Source organism: Excalfactoria chinensis, chromosome 3 (assembly GCF_039878825.1).
Source record: "Excalfactoria chinensis isolate bCotChi1 chromosome 3, bCotChi1.hap2, whole genome shotgun sequence".
NCBI classification, from domain to species: Eukaryota; Metazoa; Chordata; class Aves; order Galliformes; family Phasianidae; genus Excalfactoria; species Excalfactoria chinensis.
In genome coordinates, this window is record NC_092827.1 from 102,381,392 (window position 1) to 102,400,550 (window position 19,159).

General features: G+C 38.1%; 1 protein-coding gene across 6 annotated transcripts in view; it reads left to right on the forward strand.

The window, feature by feature from the left end:
- The window catches only part of EML6 (EMAP like 6), a 119,600-nt gene that overhangs the window by 19,636 nt on the left and 80,805 nt on the right, over positions 1-19,159 (forward strand). For all 6 annotated transcript variants that reach the window (XR_011903259.1, XM_072333706.1, XM_072333708.1 and 3 more), the window contains one exon: positions 16,305-16,464. Coding sequence is in view for 5 of the 6 variants with exons in the window: in XM_072333706.1 (XP_072189807.1) it covers positions 16,305-16,464 (160 nt within the window). In the remaining variant the exon portion in view is untranslated. The remainder of the gene's footprint in view (positions 1-16,304; positions 16,465-19,159) is intronic.

Consider the following 19,159-nt stretch of genomic DNA (forward strand, 5'->3'; position numbering starts at 1 on the left):
GCAGCATCATGCAAATATCTGAAAACAACTACCCCGATGACAACAATGTAAGAGTACTGGAATTTTTTGTATACAAAATATTACAACTTCTGTTCAGGAAAATACCAGAAAGAGAGGGTCTTGGCCCATGCTGAAAGAAGCAGAGATATTGCTAGACAATCATGAGTTGGATAAAGCTGCACAGGTGTGTGCAGTTCAGCCAGAACAGCTACATAGCTTTTACCTGTCTGAAGTGAAACTATTGTAAGGGGGTCCCTTTGTTTGTTTTACCTATTCAATGTTTATTATAGTTAAATGGACAGTGGAAAATGTTTTGCAATGAACAGTAAAACATTGCAAAGAAATACAGTCTGTGGTGTTGAGATAAAAGCAGCAACAAAAAACATCAGGTTAATTCAGTGATCAATATATGGCACAGTAGCTACATGCTGTTCTAAGTTTACTACTTCTTAACAGAAACTAACAAAAACTTCACATCTGGAAAAAATAATTCTAGATCATTTTGAACAATCTGATTGCACACACAATTTATACATCTGATAAAAGCTGTAAGTTAAGTTATTGTGGCCACTGTCACATACTGTAGCTTCCATTATTTCCTGTGTTCACCCTGTTTCAGTTTGACTGTTGAAACACTGATTCAAAGCTCAGACAAAACAGATGACACCAACTGTGCTGTGCTGCTAGCAATCAAATTGCCTGTTTTTCTGATTTCATCACAGTCTGGAGCTGAAATGACTAAAAATGGACTGAATTAACATTGCATTTTCTCCCAAATGTACAGATGCAATCATAATTCAGGCAAAGATTAAGCCAGTCAGCTCTAAAACTGGTGGTCACAATGAACAGTAAATATCTGTGCACTAATTAATTGCCCACAGCATGATGATGTCAATCAAGCTGCATTATGGTTGTTGCAGATGGGTCCTATGCTTGACAGCACAGCTGAAGGTATTCTTTCCTGAGGCTGATTCAGTAATTAACTGCTTTGGGATTTCCTGGATCTACTCTTCTTTCTGCATAGTTACCAATCATCAGGGAATACAGCTAGAACTGTGTAGATCACTCTACATAAAATCCAAGTCAAAATATTTGAAGGGAAAGAGCAGAGAGGATATCTGAAGAAAATCTTGGAAACAAGGCATACAATAGATACAGTTAATGAAAAGAAAGACAAAGGAGATACAACATGAACAAAACATTGGAAAAGGCACAGTAAGAACAGCCAAGACTAGCAGAGAACAGCCAAGGAGAAGTGGGAGGTATTGTAGAAACAGGATAAAGTCCCATTATTCATAATGTTTCAGGATCATTCTGACTTTTTCAGTTTAACAGATTCCATCTCATTTTGTTGAAAGATGAGATATACCTTGGGTGAATTCCCATCTATGACAAGTTGTATGACCTGAGAAAACTCACAGAATCTTGTTAAAAAGTTTACACTGGGATAATAGTATTTTTTGCATAGCTTTGCCTCCAGCTTCTTCATTCTTCTCATGATAAGCCTGTTATGCAATGTTTTTATTCTAAACGCTTTAATGGAAAGAAACAAGGAAGAGTAAGAGGTTGCTTCAATAATGTGTCAGATGAACACGTGCCAAGCTGCATGTCATTGGTCAGAAGCAGATGATGGCTTTTCTACACAGAGTAAAGCCTACAACAGATGTTTACAAAAATGATAAATCTAAATGTATCTGGAGTAAAACATTGTTTTTTTAGGTACTCTAGACTATGTGGGACATTCAAGAAGGCTTTGGACTCCTGCTGTTTTGCAGTAGACAGTTGAAAGCTCATACTCTCTTACTTTTCAAAGAAATTACCCTTCCCTATATTTCAGAGGTTGCCAAATAAATGGGAATACAAATCCAGTATGACTGTATAGAAATCCCATTCCCTGTTGGGTGTGCTGGAATAAGTTATAACAAAAATTACAAACTGTAGAGTAGGAAGCAATACAAGAATGGTGGTATAATAGATAGCCAAAGGTTATCTATAGGAAAAAGTCACCAATTCTGAGGCCTTCAATCTAGATGGAAAATACTGATCACCCAAACTCCACAAAGGAGCAGTCTCCTAAAGAGATGCTGCCATTGTGGTGGGCAGCCCATAAATGAAGTCTAGGAGAGGTGGAGTCAGGCTCCACCCCTTCTGGGAGCACATACCTTCACCTGTGCTCCCACAGCTGGCCCGACACTTGCCTCAGCTGGTTAATCAGAGGTTCAGGCTGTGATTACCAATTTCCTATACACATACTGAAACAGAAAACATATCAGAGCATCCACATTTAATATTAAATTAGGCCCATCCATCATCTGCATTTCTGGTTACAGTGCATCAGTCACAAGGTCACAAATATCAGTTTTATGAGCCCTTTTGCTGGGCTCCTGAAATTCTCTCTCACCAGCTATGTACAATACAAATACAAAATCTATTCCTAAAAACTTGAAGCCTGCATTTAAAATACACGTTTTAATTTTCCGTTGTTCTAGCAACATTTTTAAAGTTTCTATAAATTGTCTATGAAAAAAATATTTTTGAAGAAGTGCACTTACTAAAAGTGACATTTATTAGCTTGTTCTATGTTGTCTGAAACAACTTGAAGATTGTAAGTACCAAGTGACTATTTTGTATGAGATTAAGGAAAGATTCTGCACCTAAATTACCAACTAGCACAAGATGTATCTAGAATATATCTAGAAGTGCACTCACATGCTAAAATTCTTACATAACTGAATTTATCTGTTGCCATAGAATCACTCAAGTTGGAAGGGACCTTTAAAGGCCATCTAGTCCAACTACCCTGCAGTGCAAAGGGACACCTACAGCTCAATCAGGTTGCTCAAAGCCCCATCCAGCCTGACCCTGACCCAGTCTCCAGGGATGGTGCATCCACCACCTCCGTGGGCAACAGGTACTAGTGCTTCACTACCATTCTTGTATAAAAAAAAAACAAACCACAAAGCAACAACAAAAGAAGCCTTTTTCCTTACATCCAATCTGTCTCCCTTCTTTTAGTTTAAAACCACTTCTCCTTGTCAGAATGGACCCTGCTAAAGAGCCTGTCCTCTTCTTTCTATTGCACCTCTCATCACAGATCTACAAATACATACATTGCCAATTTGGAGAGAAGGATGTTATGGGGGACCATGTAAAAGGCCTTACTGAAGTCCAGACAGATGACATCAGAGGCTCTTCCCTTGTCCACTGAATCAGTTACACCATCATAGAGGGCCACTAGGTTGGTTGGCCAGGCAGGGCTCACCCTTGGTAAAGCTGTAGAGCCTAGTCTAACTGGCACATACGAAAGGCATGCCACCCAGCTATAGCCTATTAATAAACAAGAAGCAGATGGATACCACTCTTCTAAAAAATGAAATAATTATGTTTCAAAGAATTGTTTGAGCTGGAAAGGACCCTTGAAGGTCATCTAGAGCAACTACCCTGCAGTGAACAGGGTAAGTAGAGGTGAAATACTCCTTTGAAGTAAAATGTGTGCTTAACTGATAATAAAATGCAGAAAGTCCTCACTGGACAGAGCTCTTTTTATCAGAAGAAAAGCTAGAATTCAATAGAATTATAGAATCCTCAGAGTTGGGAGAGACCTCTAAGGGCAATCCAGTCAAACTCCCCTGGAACACACAGGGACACCACAGCTCCACCAGGTTGCCCAGGGCATGATCCAGCATGGCCTTGACAGTCTCCAGGGACAGGGCATCAAACACAACACTAGGTAACCTGCCCCAGTGCCTTGCCACCCTCACTGTAAAAGACTTATTCCTTATATCTAACCTAAAGCTATCCTCCCTGAATGTGAAGTCGTTTCACCTTGTTCTATCACCACAGCCCCCACTAGAGAGTCTGTCCCCTTCTTTCCTGTAGCTACTCTTTAGGTAGTAGAAGGCTGCTAACAGCCTCACAGCCTTCTCTTCTCCAGGCTGAAGAGACCCAGCTCACATCCACATCAGTTTAGTATCACAGAACTGATTCCATATGCTAGGTTTGTTGTTTTGTTCTTTTTCTTTCCCCTACAGGATCTCTGGTATCTAAGATGCACATTACTAAGTATCTCATGTAGTTCAATGCCCACTTTCCTATTATCAAGAGGAGATCTCCAGATTTCTAGGGAAAGGTAGCTCATTTTGAAGCATTAAGCTGAATTAAAATCATCATTAATCAAAAGAAATCAAGTGACAGAATTTTAGTGGAATTCTGGCTCATTGCACTGTCTGTACTTAAAATGTTTCTGAAACTCAGTTGCTCAAACTGAAGTTATCCAAGTTCACTCATTCAAGATTTCATCTATTTTGCACCATTTTTGAAAATACACCAATATACAGCCAACTCACATGTCTTAGAAAATCACCATATCTATTTGCCATTGGAATTCTCTCCTGTTCCTAGACATCAAGACATCAGCAACCATAGCTCCTTCCCTCTCCAGGTGTTAAACAGGATACAGGAACTGAGAACAGTGGGACAGAAGGTGAAAATATCCAATTTGATTTTGACTGTAGTAGCAAGAAAAATGTTTAGGACTACCAAGATTCATTTATTCTCAGGACTATGTAGTGGACTCAAAATTCCTCCAACTACATACTGCTGCCACCAACTAGATGGAAGTTTATTTGCAGAGGGTTTATCTCACCTCCTTCTAGCTGTTATTCATTTAAAGGCACTATGAAGGTTAAAGGGATGTAAAAGTTTTGATAGAAGATAACAAAACATATGTACAGTTATATTAGTGTCTCCCTCTTCACTACGATAAGAAAGGAAGCACCCTTTCTTCCTGAGAGCAGTTCACGCAGTGTATTCCCACTACAAAGAACAGAGGAAACCAAATGTATCTGTGAAAGGAAACCTGAAGTTACTTCTTCACAATCTGCAGGTAAATGCTGACTATGTCTAAGCCATGTAATCTGTGGCTTTTGTCAGTTTGAGAACTGTAACTTGGAACTATTTCAACAGTCATTTTTTCAAGTTTATATAAGAGTCAGATTCTGCCATGTTTTTGAAGGAGTTTTTTTAAGACACTCGTTAACAAAAAATGTCCTAACACATATCTCACTGGGGGAGCTACATTTCCTATTAAAACTACTAAAAATACTGTAAGGGCAACATAAACACACTGAAAGCACTTAAAAATCACCTCACATGCAATACACATAGATATTGTTGAATTTATCTTTACTGAAGTCACTAAAAAAGTACAACCTTACCTTCTGCCATAGAGCTGTAAAACCCCAAAGCTATGTCAATTGAGTTTCTCTCCTGTGTGCATAATTATACAATACTCAAAATTAAAATAAACTTTGTGTAGTCACTAAATTTCCTTTCAACTCTTAAAATTTTCCCATGTTATTACTGAATGTTTTCTCTAAGTTGTTTACTACCATGTTATGTAAGCACTTTCCTTGTAAAAAAACCCATGGCATTACGTGTTACTGAGTACTACAAGTTCACCTGAGTGATCCATACAAAAGCACACTGCCTGAGGAGCTGGGAAGTCCATTAGAAAAAGTAGTATCTCAATCAGTCCAGTCTAACCAAGTAAAAAAGAAGAAATGTAAATGTTAATACTAATTATAAAAGCCAAAGTAATTTTTTTTCTTTGCTTTTGCCTCTTGGAATCTCACAGATGACTGTACAAGCTCTAAAAATGTGCCCTTCAGACTAACATGGGCATGAGCAGTGCTTTCAGATGACAAACTGTAGTTCATCAGGATGAGAAAATCAAACCTGTGGTACCAAATCTTATTCTTGATATTAAAATTCCAAAAAACAGGAGTTATTGCTAGCATACTATTTTAATGAAATTTGGGAAGAATACATGTACTCTGTTCAGTGTAAGCAACGATGGAAAGCATATTCTTGGAAAGCACGCTGTTGGAATGCAATGTCATATCTTCAGCAGGGTCTACTGTGATACAACAAGGGGAAATGGCTTCAATCTGAAAGAGGAGATTTGTATTAAATGCATTTATTTTTTTTACAATAAGGGTAGTGAAGCTTTGGCACAGGTTGCTCAGAGGAGTGGTAGATGCCCCATCCTTGGAGACATTCAGTGTCAGGCTGGACCAGGCTCTGATCAATCTGATCAAGCTGTAGGTGTCCCTGTTCGCTGCGGGGAAGTTGGATTAGATGGCCTTCAAAGGTCCCTTCCAATTCAAATGATTATATGATTCTATTACATGAAAACTATATATAGGTGCATAATCATAAAAAGTATACTAATTTAAACTAGAGTACAGTAAATTTCTAAGAAAACTCACAGTGTGTATCCTGATGTGGTTGGTGCATCAGATACCCCTTTGCTCTGCCACCATGATTCACCAACTACTTCTGCCAAATGCCTCTATCCTGCAATTATTATTAGCATCAGTAAAATTATTAGTATAAGTAAAAGCAATAGTTATCTCAGATAAGAAAGTTTAAAGAGGCTCAGACTCAGTCTACCCTAATGACAGTTAAAATTCTATAAAGCTTTGATGATTTCTAAGTGCCATCTATTACAGGAAATAGGACTCTTTTCCTTTCTTTTAGAGATAAGCACGAAGTATTAAACAATTTGACAATTACTTTTAAATGATTCCACTTCTTTCTTTAGTCCTGCATAGTGAGATTAGCACAATCAATAACAGAATTATATAAATGAAGACTGTACATTTTATGCACGCTAACAGTGCCAATAAGCAATGGCCACTTTGAGCTGTAAGGAGCAGCAGTAAACGAAAGCCTGAAGTCTAATCCAGATGATCTGCATACAAACAAAATCATTTCACAGATCTTACCTTATTACAAGTTTATCTTCACTAAAGCCTCCGAAGAATAATTTCTGTAATGCTGAAAGAGTCAAAAGAGACTTAAACAATGCCTGCACCAAATAAGCCCCAGGATAAAATTCCTTCTCACAACTGCTTCTAGAAGGAGCTCTGTAGGACTTAAAACTTCAGTGTCTCAATAAGCTGGTGGAAGGTAAAACATGATCCTCTCCTTTCTGACCACAAAGCTGAAGGCTGAACAAGACTCTTAACCTGATTATTCCACACTGCAGTTTACTTCTACTCACTAGACCAGTTCAGTCGTTTTCAAGAACATAAACACATATTCCCCTGGTTGGCCAACATTATTCCACTGTCTTTGCAGCTGCCACTGCTTATGTACCAAACGAAAGTTTAAAAAAAAAAGGAAGAACAAGCGTTAGCAGTGCACTCTTAGTCAATAGGATATTGCATGTGATATGATGCCTCTCTGACATTCTCATTAAAATAGAGTTTTTCTTAAGAGAAAAAAGATTATAGCACCATTTTATGCCATGTGCAATTAAGACACCTGAAGTGCACAGACCATCCTTGCTTAAAAGAGATTATAAAATATTGTAAAAGAGAAATCAATGCAGTATTGACTCTGCAGTAGCCAAAGAGATCACTTTGAGCAAATTAGAAAACATCCACTCACATTAAGAATTAATTTGATATCACTGTACTTATTGTGTCAACTTCAACCACGTAGTAATTTCATATGTATATATTTTAATTTAATCATCATAATTTCCTCTATGTGTTCCTACATTTTGTAGAAACTAACTAGTTTGATACTTGAATCACTGCTTTCCTCGTATAATGGCAGCACTGGCTCATGTATGACACCCGCTAAAATGGCTGTATTTCCCTAAGAATTGATACAGTTAAGCACAAGTTACTTATTTTGGATTTCAGAAAGTATGAAAATGGATTAAATGGCTATCTCCCTTCTGGTTCCAAAGAAAATTTGAGAACTTCACCTTTGAAGAAATATGAAAGACCCTATCGTGAATACCAACTTTAGTTGGTAAAAATGTTGTTAAAAGTACAGACTTTAAGGCTAATTATAATAATGCTAATTTACCAAGCTGTAGCTCAAGGAACATTACATTTACCCAGTTTGTAAGGTGAATGTGGCTATATTTATGTTATTAGCAATAGGATTATGCTATGTGGACAGTTGTATTTTAATAGAAAAAGTCAAAGAACAACAGGAGGGTGCTTATTCCACCTTCTCAAGACATAGGGCAAACATGTGATCTGGCACTGTATTCATGAATGTGAAATTCCCTGAAGGAAAATGCTATACAGGATTGTTTTAATGTGTTCCAAGCTTTAGCTATAGTGCTTCAAGAACTATGTATGGATTTCATTCTGTGTTAGCTTCAGATCAAAAGCTTATGAAAACAAATAACACTACTAAAACTAAAATGAATCTAAAGGCTGTTATAACAATAATTCTTTACACAGAGAGAATGTTTTTAAGAGCACATTAATAAATCACTGCATCTACATCACATTTCAGATATACTGCATTTACAGGGTACAGATGTTAAAATGCTGTGTTGCAGAACACCTTCTTGTTAGATTCAAGCACTCTTATCTCCTATAGTGCTCTCAGTAGAGGCAAACAGATGAAACTGAAAGTAGATTACTTTAAGTAATCGCGTATCAGAATTCCCAGATTTGCCATGGAAAGTCAACAAGAAAGAAAAATCAAATTAAGGGTAAGTTTGCCCTTCCTGAGTTCCATGCAACCTCAGCCAGACCGTTACTGGCATCTCGAGACATTATAGCCTGCAACACTAAAATACTTGCAGTTCAGCCAACAATGCAGAGAATAATATTTTCTGATACATGCCTATTTTTTGAAAGCAAAAGATTAGTAATACCAACTGATGTGCGAGACATCAGCCACATCCTTCTCTTGCAAATATATCAGATTTGGCTTGTTGAGAAACAACTAGAATTTTAATAGATGCTCATCTCTGCTAGGTATTTTGCATGGATTTGCTTTTATTTTTGCAGTATGTAGGCAACTGGAATAAAGTAAAAACAAAACAAAACAAAAAAGATCTTGCAGTAATCTCAATTAAGAAAGAAAGGAAAATGTCAAAGATTATTCCATATTCATGATTTAAATATTAAGAGAGTAAAATTATATAACCTCACTTTTATGATCCCTTAACGAAGTAGCAAACATACAAATACGTACACACACACACAAGCTGCTCCAAAAGTACTGCCTCCTATTGTATGATCATGGTCCACAACATCAGAGGCAGATGTTGGTGGGATGGCAGTAGAGGCTGAACCTTCCCATCAATATCCCATTCCATTTTGTTGCTGTATGACAGATGGCAGCAGGGGGCAGTCTGATAGAACGGTGTCTGACATGGTAGTGTGTGTGAAGTAAACGTGTGTCACTGTATTCCTCTGTGAAAAAAAAATGGCAACACTGATATTCATGAACACTTGTTGAACACTGATGGAGACCAAACAGTGGATGTGAGCACAGAGAGGCGGGTGGTGCATTTCAGCAGTGGCAACAGCAAGGGACCCCTGTTGCGGCAGATTTTCTGAGTGAGGCACACAGCTTCTTGTTCACCACTAGCAAAGATGCCTAACTAATGGTGGTGACTGTGTTGAAAAATGGAGCAAATTCTCAGCTACAAAATGCTATCAAATAGTGTTACTGTGGTCTTTGTATATATTGTAGTGGAAAAAAATAGGAGGCATTACTTTTGGAGTGACATATAACATATACACATCTTTTGACACAGCATTGAGTAACCATGCTTTGTAATTCTCTGGAAAACAGCTTAGATGATTGCATTAAAGTTTTAATAATAACAATAACCATGCTACCTTACATTGCAGAAAATACGGCCCATCTGTTCTATTTTATTCCCTCTGTATTGGTTTTTAATGTACAGATGGTAACAAAATGTACAGAAGGTATAAGTGAATAAGTAAAGGAAAAACTCACCAGTGGTGGTGCCTTGACTGAAGCAGCTGGGGCAGTCCTCCCTGGTGAGCGATCTCCAAGAGATACTGCTCCAGTGGGAGTCAGCCCTTAAATGAGGTCTCAGAGGGGATGGAGTCAAGCTCCACCCCTCCCGGGAGCACAGCTACATCACTCTCACCTGTGCTCCCACAGCTGACCCCATACTTGCCTCAGCTGATTAATCAGAGGTTCAGGCTGTGATTACCAATCTCCCATACATCCCTCCCAAGAACATACTGGTGATAAACATAATGCTGATGAAATATCAGCATTAAAGCAGGTAGGTGCTCCACATTTAAGGATTTGAAACGTTTTTTTAATTTCTTTAATCTTTAAGAGACACACTTGTCAAAACAACAAATCTCAAATGCTGATACAGAGATTCTTCCAAGCAGATCCCTGGCAATGCCAAACTCCACTCTTCTAAAGTTCAGGGCCGTGACACTTAAAAAACAATTTAACCGCTTTGCTGTTATCTTCAAGATTCTGAATTCCATCATCCCATGGTTTCTGTATCCAAGTTTGCTCCCAACCTTAGTATTCTCACCTAGTTCATTTCTTGATCCCAACAGAATAAATCCAATTATTCAGTTATTTATACACATTACAAAGCTAAATACCCATTCAGACACAGTTCAAGTGTTAGACAAAAAAATACCTGAAGATGGCTATAGATTTCTTCAGCAATTCATCAGTTTGAAACTACCTCCAAAATCCACGCAGCAAGATTAGGAAGGGGATCTCTTTAACATGTGCATTGTCTCTTTACAAATAATACAGAGATGTAAGTCACAGTTCCTCTAGATGTAAATAACGTTTAACGTATACAGATGATTTCTTTTAGGTTTTAGTTGAATGCTTAGTAAACAATGCTCAAAACAAGCCAAATCTTCAGGAGAAATAATTCTATTGATGAACGTGGTAAACATTTCACTAGTTTCTGATGTACCACTGAATATAAGCAACATATATCAAAACTGTAAGAGATGATGGACACCCATAAAAAATAATTTTAGCAAGTAGAAGACACTTTCCCTTATTTCTTTGCATTTTCTACTAGTCTGGGTAGTTTGGACAAAACAGTTCAGCTACCAAAGTGGGAGAGATTAATGGCAATAACCCCTGCATCACTCTTCAGGGAAAGCCATCCTTTCTGGAAATCCACAGAATACTACTGCAAACAACTTTCAAAGAAAAATACAATTATCTGTGGAAGTAATTTCATCAACTTCAAACCTCATTTGATAGCAGAGAGGAGAAAGGAAAATTATTAGACTCTTAAGGGCTTTATCTATTTCCATGAATGTGAAAACGCTGAGATGCACAGTATGATTCTGATGGCTTCTACAAGCAACTGACTTTTGGAAAGTCTGACTATCTCCAAGTCAATGCAGAGAAGAGAGACCTTTAGCCAGCCTCTAGGGGAGTCACCATGGGGTCATCAGTCAAAGCAGATCAGTGCAGCTGAGTGGGAGTTTGATTGATAACTATGAAGTCACCTCCCTAAAGGCTGACCAAAAGCACTTTTTTTATTCACTGTGTCTGTCAGCTGAGCTTTTCTCTTTTTTTTGACAACAGCATAAGAAACTGAACTGAGAGTACTACAAACTGGGGGGGGAATTCCAGCAAGGGGAATTTTTCCACTTTTCTAGGCAGCCTATTTCTTCCTGTAGTGAAGAGCATTTTTCTTATATCCAGACAGAATTTCCCATGAAGCAACTTGTGCCTCTTGCCCTTCTTTTGCCCTTTTACCATATTTCTTTGTGACAAGCATACCTCCAACTTTTCTATAGCTGCCTTTGATGTGCTGGAAAACGATCAGATCCACCCTGGGCCTCCTCTTCCTTAACCACATTAAATTCCCTCATCCCATTGTTTGTTCTTCCTAGTCAGGCTTGGGGCAGAGTGGCAGGAAGACTGTGTGGGGAAAATGGATCTGAGGGAGTTGATCAGCACTCTTGTGAATGTGAGCCAGTAGTGTGCCCAGGTGGCCAAGAAGGCCAGTGCCATCGTGGCTTGTACAAGAGGGAGTGCAGCTGGCAGGAGTAGGGAAGTGATCGTTTGCCTGTACTCTGCTTTGGTGAGGCTGCACCTTGAATGCTGTGTTCTTTCTTGGGCCCTCACTGCAAGAAAGGCACTGAGGACCTGGAGCATGTCCAGAGAAGAGCAGTGGAGCTGTGAGGGGTTGGAACACAAGTGTGACGGGGAGTGGCTGAGTGTATGGGAAACTGGTAATCACAGCCTGAACCTCTGATTAATCAGCTGAGGCAAGTGTGGGGTCAGCTGTGGGAGCACAGGTGAGAGTGGAGGAGAGGAGGCTCAGGAGAGACCTCATGGCTCTCTGCAATGATCTGAAAGGGGGCTGTGTGAGGTGGGGTCAGCCTCTGCACCTACATTTCTGGTGAAAGAATGAGAGGGAATGACCTCAGGTTGCAAGAGGGGAGGTTCTGGTTGGTTGTGTGCCCCGGTGGCGCAGTGGTAGAATTGCCGCTTGCAACACTGGGGGCCTGGGGTTCAAATCCCCCCTGTGGCACAAGTGGTAGAAGTGCCGCTCTGCTACACAGAGGGCTTGAATCCCGGGAGTTGGACTCGATGATCTCTAAGGTCCCTTCCAACTTGCACGATACTGTGATACTATGATGATACTATGATATTAGGAACAATTTATTCTCTGGTCAGTCAGTGGAATGGGCTGCCCAGGGAAGTGGTTGGGTCACCATCCCTGGAGGTGTTCAAGAAACATTCAGCTGTTGTACTGAGGGACATGGTTTAGTGGGGGAATATTGGTGGCAGATGGTTGGTTGGACTGGTTGATCTTGAAGGCCTTTTCTGACATTGGTGATTCTATGGTTCTGTGATTCTTTGTTTTGAGTCTGTAATTCTTTGATTCCTTGACTGTGTTCTTGTTGAAGAACAAATAGCTTTGCTGGTGGTTTGGGAATAATTTAAAGGCAAACACTTCAATTTAATATTCGAGAATGCTGAAGTAGTTTGTATTCTGGAAACTTTTCTACTTAGTTCTGTTTTAAACTTACATATGTGTCTAGAAGTCTAGAGCAACTGTTAAAGAAAACAAACAAACAAAAATACAGTATGGACAAGAGTCAGATACTTTCAATCTTTTGAAATTCTAAGTTGTTGAAAAAGAATATCTTGGAGCAGAATATTATTGCAACAGCAATTGTGGTGGTACTAAGAGCTTATCATCTGGCATAGCCCTTAGACCAGATGGATCCACTAATGACTTTTATAAAGCATTTCATCAGACTCTGCTGGAACACATGACTGGTGTTTGTAATTATCCTAATTTAACAGGCAGCTTTCGATGCTAGATTCATAATCATTGGTCTTAGAAGGGAAGTAAACATTCACTGAATTCTCTTATTAACAAAAGCATCTATTAGGAAGAAGGTGTAATGTTAAAATGCTGCCTGGAGTTTATTGGTTCATCTTAAATGGATTGTTTGATTTTCTAAAAAGTGTCTGTCAAATTCCATGCACTTTTATTGAAGACCTTCTTTGCAGGTACATGAGCATACATGTGGAATCCTCAGTTGCTTTATGCACCCACAAAAGCATTCAGCTGCTCGAAGGAGCAGACTGCCAGAAATCCCCTTACTTTTTTTACCTGCCCTGGAAGAAGGGGAACTTGCAGCTCCCAAGCAGTTGATCTCTGCTTCTTACCCTATTCATGCAACTGCTCCTGTTACAGTTCTTGCAGACAGAAAGTTGAGAAGTGTGAGGAAGTGACTGCCACTACCAACCAGCAAGCAGTGCCAGCAGCAATGACTGCTACTTTTTCTCCTTCTGTTTTCTACCCTAGCTAATTGTGTGGGGTGGAAGAACTGCAGATAAGGCAAGATAAATGTGAATTCCTTTTCATACAAATCTGGAAATTTTCTTGTGAAATTTCCACTGCCCACCTGCCTAGATCTTGTTGGCTATACCCTGTGCTGTGGTCATTCTGCCTTACACTAATGAATCTGCAGGCTTTTTGCCCATGGCTTGCATAAAATTGGGTGGTTGTAAAAGAAAGACTTCTGTTTCTAGCTGTTCTTCCTATTGGAGGAAACAGGAAAGATTTGCCAGCAGTTTTGTTCTGTACTGTAAATTGCTGTTGTTTGAATACATAATCTAATTAAATATCTTCCATCAATTATCATTTCAGTACTTTCCAGTGGAGTAGAGTGGTATCATAAATCATTTAAATGTAGGATCTTTGCTTAGAAAGGTTGAAGATACACACCTGTATGCTGGAAACAAAACACTGAAGTTTATACTCATTTTTAAATAGTGTGGAAGGGCAGAGAAGCCATGCCAGTTAGAGATCTTCTGGAGACCAGAATCAATCCACGCTGCAAACAGCTTGAATGGTCACACATGTAGTTTTTCTATTTTCATTGACAAACATGGCTATCATTTAGGGAGGTATTCCGACAGTCCCGAAGAATTGTTCTTGAATTTAGTCTCCATTTCCTTACTCTGTAAGCTACCATTTAGTCTGCCAAAAATGAACCCTTGGTTATCTAACAGCCAGACTTAACGTAGGCAGTTGTACTGCATTATTGTAAAGGCTGTGAGCAGGAAATGAATGTCCTTAGCGACTCTAAAAAATCAGGCTACTTCTTAGGTGCCAAGAACTGGTACGTGGTCCTAATTTAAGATGTGCCATTAGTTGATTTCATGCATTAGAAAGGATAAAGCAAATAATAGATGCATTCAGTATCACCATATTTAAGTTGTAGGAAATATGTTGTTCATACATCCAGGAATGGAAATGCTGAACATGTACAGACCAATGGTAGATGTAATTAAGCTAAGTTTTGTTTTGTTGCTTCAGTTAATCTTTTCCATCTGTTTTTTATCACTAAAGAAGGGTAATATAACTAAATTGCAAATGTCCCATCTTAATATGGTGAAGTTACCCCTTCTTTGCCTTGTAGGTTTAGAATTAAGGTGAACTAGCTGGCACACAGTGAACTTTAGAGTCTAAGCCTGAGAAGAAGGGAAAAGTGAGCAAGTATGGGAATTGATACAGAAAGTTTTTACTGAGTGTTCTGCTACATTTGTTCTTTTTCTAAGAATTGTTCCTTAACGTGAGAAAATTGGAAATATATATATTTTTTCAAACTTCCTTAATTTTTTTGATGAATCCTTTTTAATAATTAGTATTATCTACTCCTGGGATATTAAAAAATACTCAGATGCCCTGAGCCATCTGTTGAGTGTCAGTTTATTAATAGGATATTTTTCCTTATTCCATATGCATTTCACATATTCAGACATTATTCTAATTTGTTTCCTAGATAACAGTGTAAAACTGTCTTTGTATTCATGTTACCATAGGGAGAGTTTTTGTTATTAACTTTCCCAGGCGAGAATTTCAAACTAGATCATCTGGGCTTTGTCAAAGAGAATGCCTCAAGGACTGAAGAACAGCTTGACAACAACTTGGAATAATTGCAAAGAGCAGTTTCTAGTACTGTGTCAGCTATTGCTCTATTATTAGTGTGGGATAAAGTTGGCTACATGGTGGCCTTCTGACTTTTTGTGTTACAATGAAAATGTAAAAAAAAAAAAAAAACAAACCAAAACAAAAAGTTAAAGGAAAATGTAAAATACATTTATTATTATTATTATTATTATTATTATTTTTTTTTACTAAATGGTGCTACTGCTTGGTTCCAGAATATGTTTGGCATCTAAGAGAAATGCCCCAACACAATATGGAAGTAAATATCAGAGTTCGCACTTTGGCATGGAAGACAAAGATACCATGGACATACCATGGACAGTCTGGTGGAGATTTCCATATCAGAAGAGATGTGCACAGAGATGGGTTTTAATTCTTTTAATAGATCCTGCTTTAGAGTGGCTTGCAATTATGTGCCCCTGTACAAATACTGCAGAAGATGAAAAAAGTTGAGAGGTTTACGTTTAATAGTGTGTAAAAGATGAAGTCAGTCAAAGATAACAGTGGTAACAGTGTACTGAATGCTATTGGAGTAAATCACTGGAAACCAGGAAATGATTTTTGAAACATTAGCATTTGCCTGGTTTTAAGTAATAGAAATCTTACTTATTGTGAAGGTTTTTGTGCAAGGTGCTATTTCTGATTGGCTGTTAGAGAAAAATGAGATAAGCTAACAAAGAAACAGTAAATTACTGCAGGCAGCAGCAACTAAATCATATCAGAAAATGTATGTAAATAAAAGCCTGTACAACAATGTTCTAATTGTACTTTTCTTACATTTTCTAGTTAAAATATTATTACATGTATTCTGCAATCACCATGTCAGTCTCAAGCATTTATGTTTTTATTTTTAGGCAGAAGGAAATAATGGGGTACAGTAAGTTTTTGTGGTGTTTGATATGGTCATCAATCAAAAGGAGCTGTTTTTGAAAACTAAGAAAAATAAATAATATTTCAGTTTCACGTTTTCATTTTTTACTGTATTGAGAAAATGTGTTGTAACTTAAACTGTGTTCTCTTTCAGCCTTGCAGTTCACCCAGATAAAACTTTAGTAGCTACAGGGCAAGTTGGAAAGGACCCTTACATTTGCATTTGGGATTCCTACCGCGTACAGACTGTTTCTGTTCTTAAGGATGGGCATACACATGGAGTTGCCTGCTTAGCTTTTGATTCTGATGGCCAGGTTTGTATATCTTCTTTTTCAATCTTTTCTGTTTTAGTTTGACCTCTGACTCCAAGAGACATTACATTGAAATGTTCTATATGTATAAGTAGCTGTATGGCTGTAGTACTTAAATTACTATTATGATTATGATTATTATTTTTTTAATGCAAGGACTGCAATGTAGCTCTTTCAAAAACTGAAATCTTACCAAGAATTCAATTCAAGTAGATGCATTGGTTACTGAGCAAATGTAAAGAAGAATAAAAGAAACAGCCCCCCTCAGCTCAATTGTAATAGCCTCACTACTTACTTATCACTTGCTGTTCGAGAGACCATTTCCTGGCAGAGTCCTTACAATCCTGCAGCTCTTTTGGCAGAAAGACTCCAGTAAGAGTCTCATTAGCTAGGGTGCACAGTCAGTTTAATTGAATAAGGGTGTTAGGACACAATATGCTATATGATTATGTGATATTTTGAGGCAGTATTAAAATACGGCAAAGTGGTGGGCTGTTCACATCTAAATGCATTGAATTTTTTCCCTGCAGGAGAACTAGTAAAAACATTGAATTGTAACTGAAAAGAGAGAAACATAGATTAATGATTTGGATAAACCGAGAAGTGATTTATGTTCAGTTTTGTCCTTATTGGTGTCCAGTTTTCTGGTATAACACTGCGGTTGTATTTTATGCTTTGCTGCTAAAATATTTTTAAGACTAGATAGAAGGTGATTCCTGGATTCTTGCACAGATGTTCCTTGTTTGCTAGTGAATTAAATTCCAGAAGGACAGATTTACCTTTAAATGCTTTTCTTAAAATAATGTCATAGACAGCTGTCTGTAGAGAAGTGCTTTACTATTGTATGCTCTTTGGCTGATCACAGTGTGGTTTTATTCCTCTTTCTGAGATCAAAAGCAGACATACAATGCCTAAAATATGTTCTCACATGAAACAAAAGTACTTTCTATTGTGCATTACCTTCTGCATATTCAGTTTAAAGATAAGTGTGAGTCAAAGTACACTAACACAAGCAATACCTTTAACGTATTCAAAAAGCATTCCTAGGCAGCAGTGTGGCATGTATTTCTTTATTAGAAATTGGAGGTAACTTTCTATTTAAAGCTTAGTTTTCAACTATCTCCTTTCAATATTTATTTTATTTGTTTTTAAGTAAAACCATTTCCTCTGAAATTTCATGTGCCAACTCTTAAAGAAAAAAGGTGTTCCTAGGAAATGTGCAATAAAATTAGTCAAATGAGAGCATCCCCAAATCAACAGAAGAAAATTTCAAATGCTATAATAACCTTAACATGATTTTAATTCAGATATCACAGTATCACAGTATCGTGCGAGTTGGAAGGGACCTTAGAGATCAAGTCCAACTCCCGGGATTTGAGCCTTTCTGTGTAGCAGAGCAGCACTTCTACCACTTGTGCCACAGGGGGGATTTGAACCCCTGGCCTCCGGTGCTGCAAGCAGCACTTTATACCACTGCACCACCGGGGGCACACTATATAAGTATTCTTAAAATTTTCTCTTGTTTATAACTTCATGAGTAGGGTGGGTAAATGTTTAAACTGGTTTAAACCCCTGTATAAGCTCCTAATAAGGATAAGCCCAGTCCATATGAGATGAAGATGGAGACTCTTCTGAAAATCCTGGTTGGTGCCTAGTTGTAATTAAAAACTGAACTAAATGGTGTGTTGACTTTGCAAAACACTGATATTCTGTTTGCAGAAATGTTAGAGATGTTGCAGATATTCTGGAAATGTAGGTCTGCACAGAATGCATTTATATCTGGAGAAAACATAATTATGGATGATGTATCTTGGCTTTTACTGCTCACTCTGGTTTACAAAAGAATGCGCTGCGCTGAGCCAACATTTAAGAGCTTTGACAGAATACTTTGAGTATGTGGAATTCAGAGCTGCTAGCAGTTCCAGTTTATATAGTCGGCACAGTCATCACCTTAGGGAGATGGCATGTTGCAACAGGACAAAACAGGCTTCACATACATTGCTCACATCTTTCCTTCAACTGCATACATTTCACTATTTTACATTGAGTGTCTATTTCTTTCTAGAAAGATTTATCTTTTAGCCTCAAAACAAACAAACAAAAATTCAATTAAAAACTTAAGATATAGGTGCAAATAATTGCATCCCTGCATATTATTTTCTCAAATACCTGCTATTTTCCACTTTTAAAATAAATATAGGCTGAGGAAAAGCCCAAGTAATTCTGCTTCTCTGCTTCTGCCCAGTTCCCAAATGAGCAACTGATAACTCTACTTCCTTCCATTTTGCTGTGCACAGCTTCTGGTTCCAAGGGCAGTCACTGTGTTGTGAGCTGCACAGCTCCAGTATGAGAACTTAGTGTGGGTCCCAGAATAGTGAGACTGCAATGATATTTTGGCCAATTTAATTACCTCTTTTTTTTCTTTTCTTTTCTTTCTTTTTTTTTTTTTTTTTTTTTAATCAGAAATTCTGGGGTGTTTTCAAGCGTTCAAATGAGTTAATTCTGAAATATTACTCCCTGCTGGACTTACTCCCAGCTGGCACTGCATGGAGACAGCTTAGGTGTCTCTGCAGTGCTTCCCTGGAGTAATTAACCTCAAACTGAGTAATGCAGAGTAGACAGTATTTATTATCTTTTCTGATATACAGACAAGATCAATAAGCAACTTAAATCAAGGATAACTTCCTTTATTTTATGT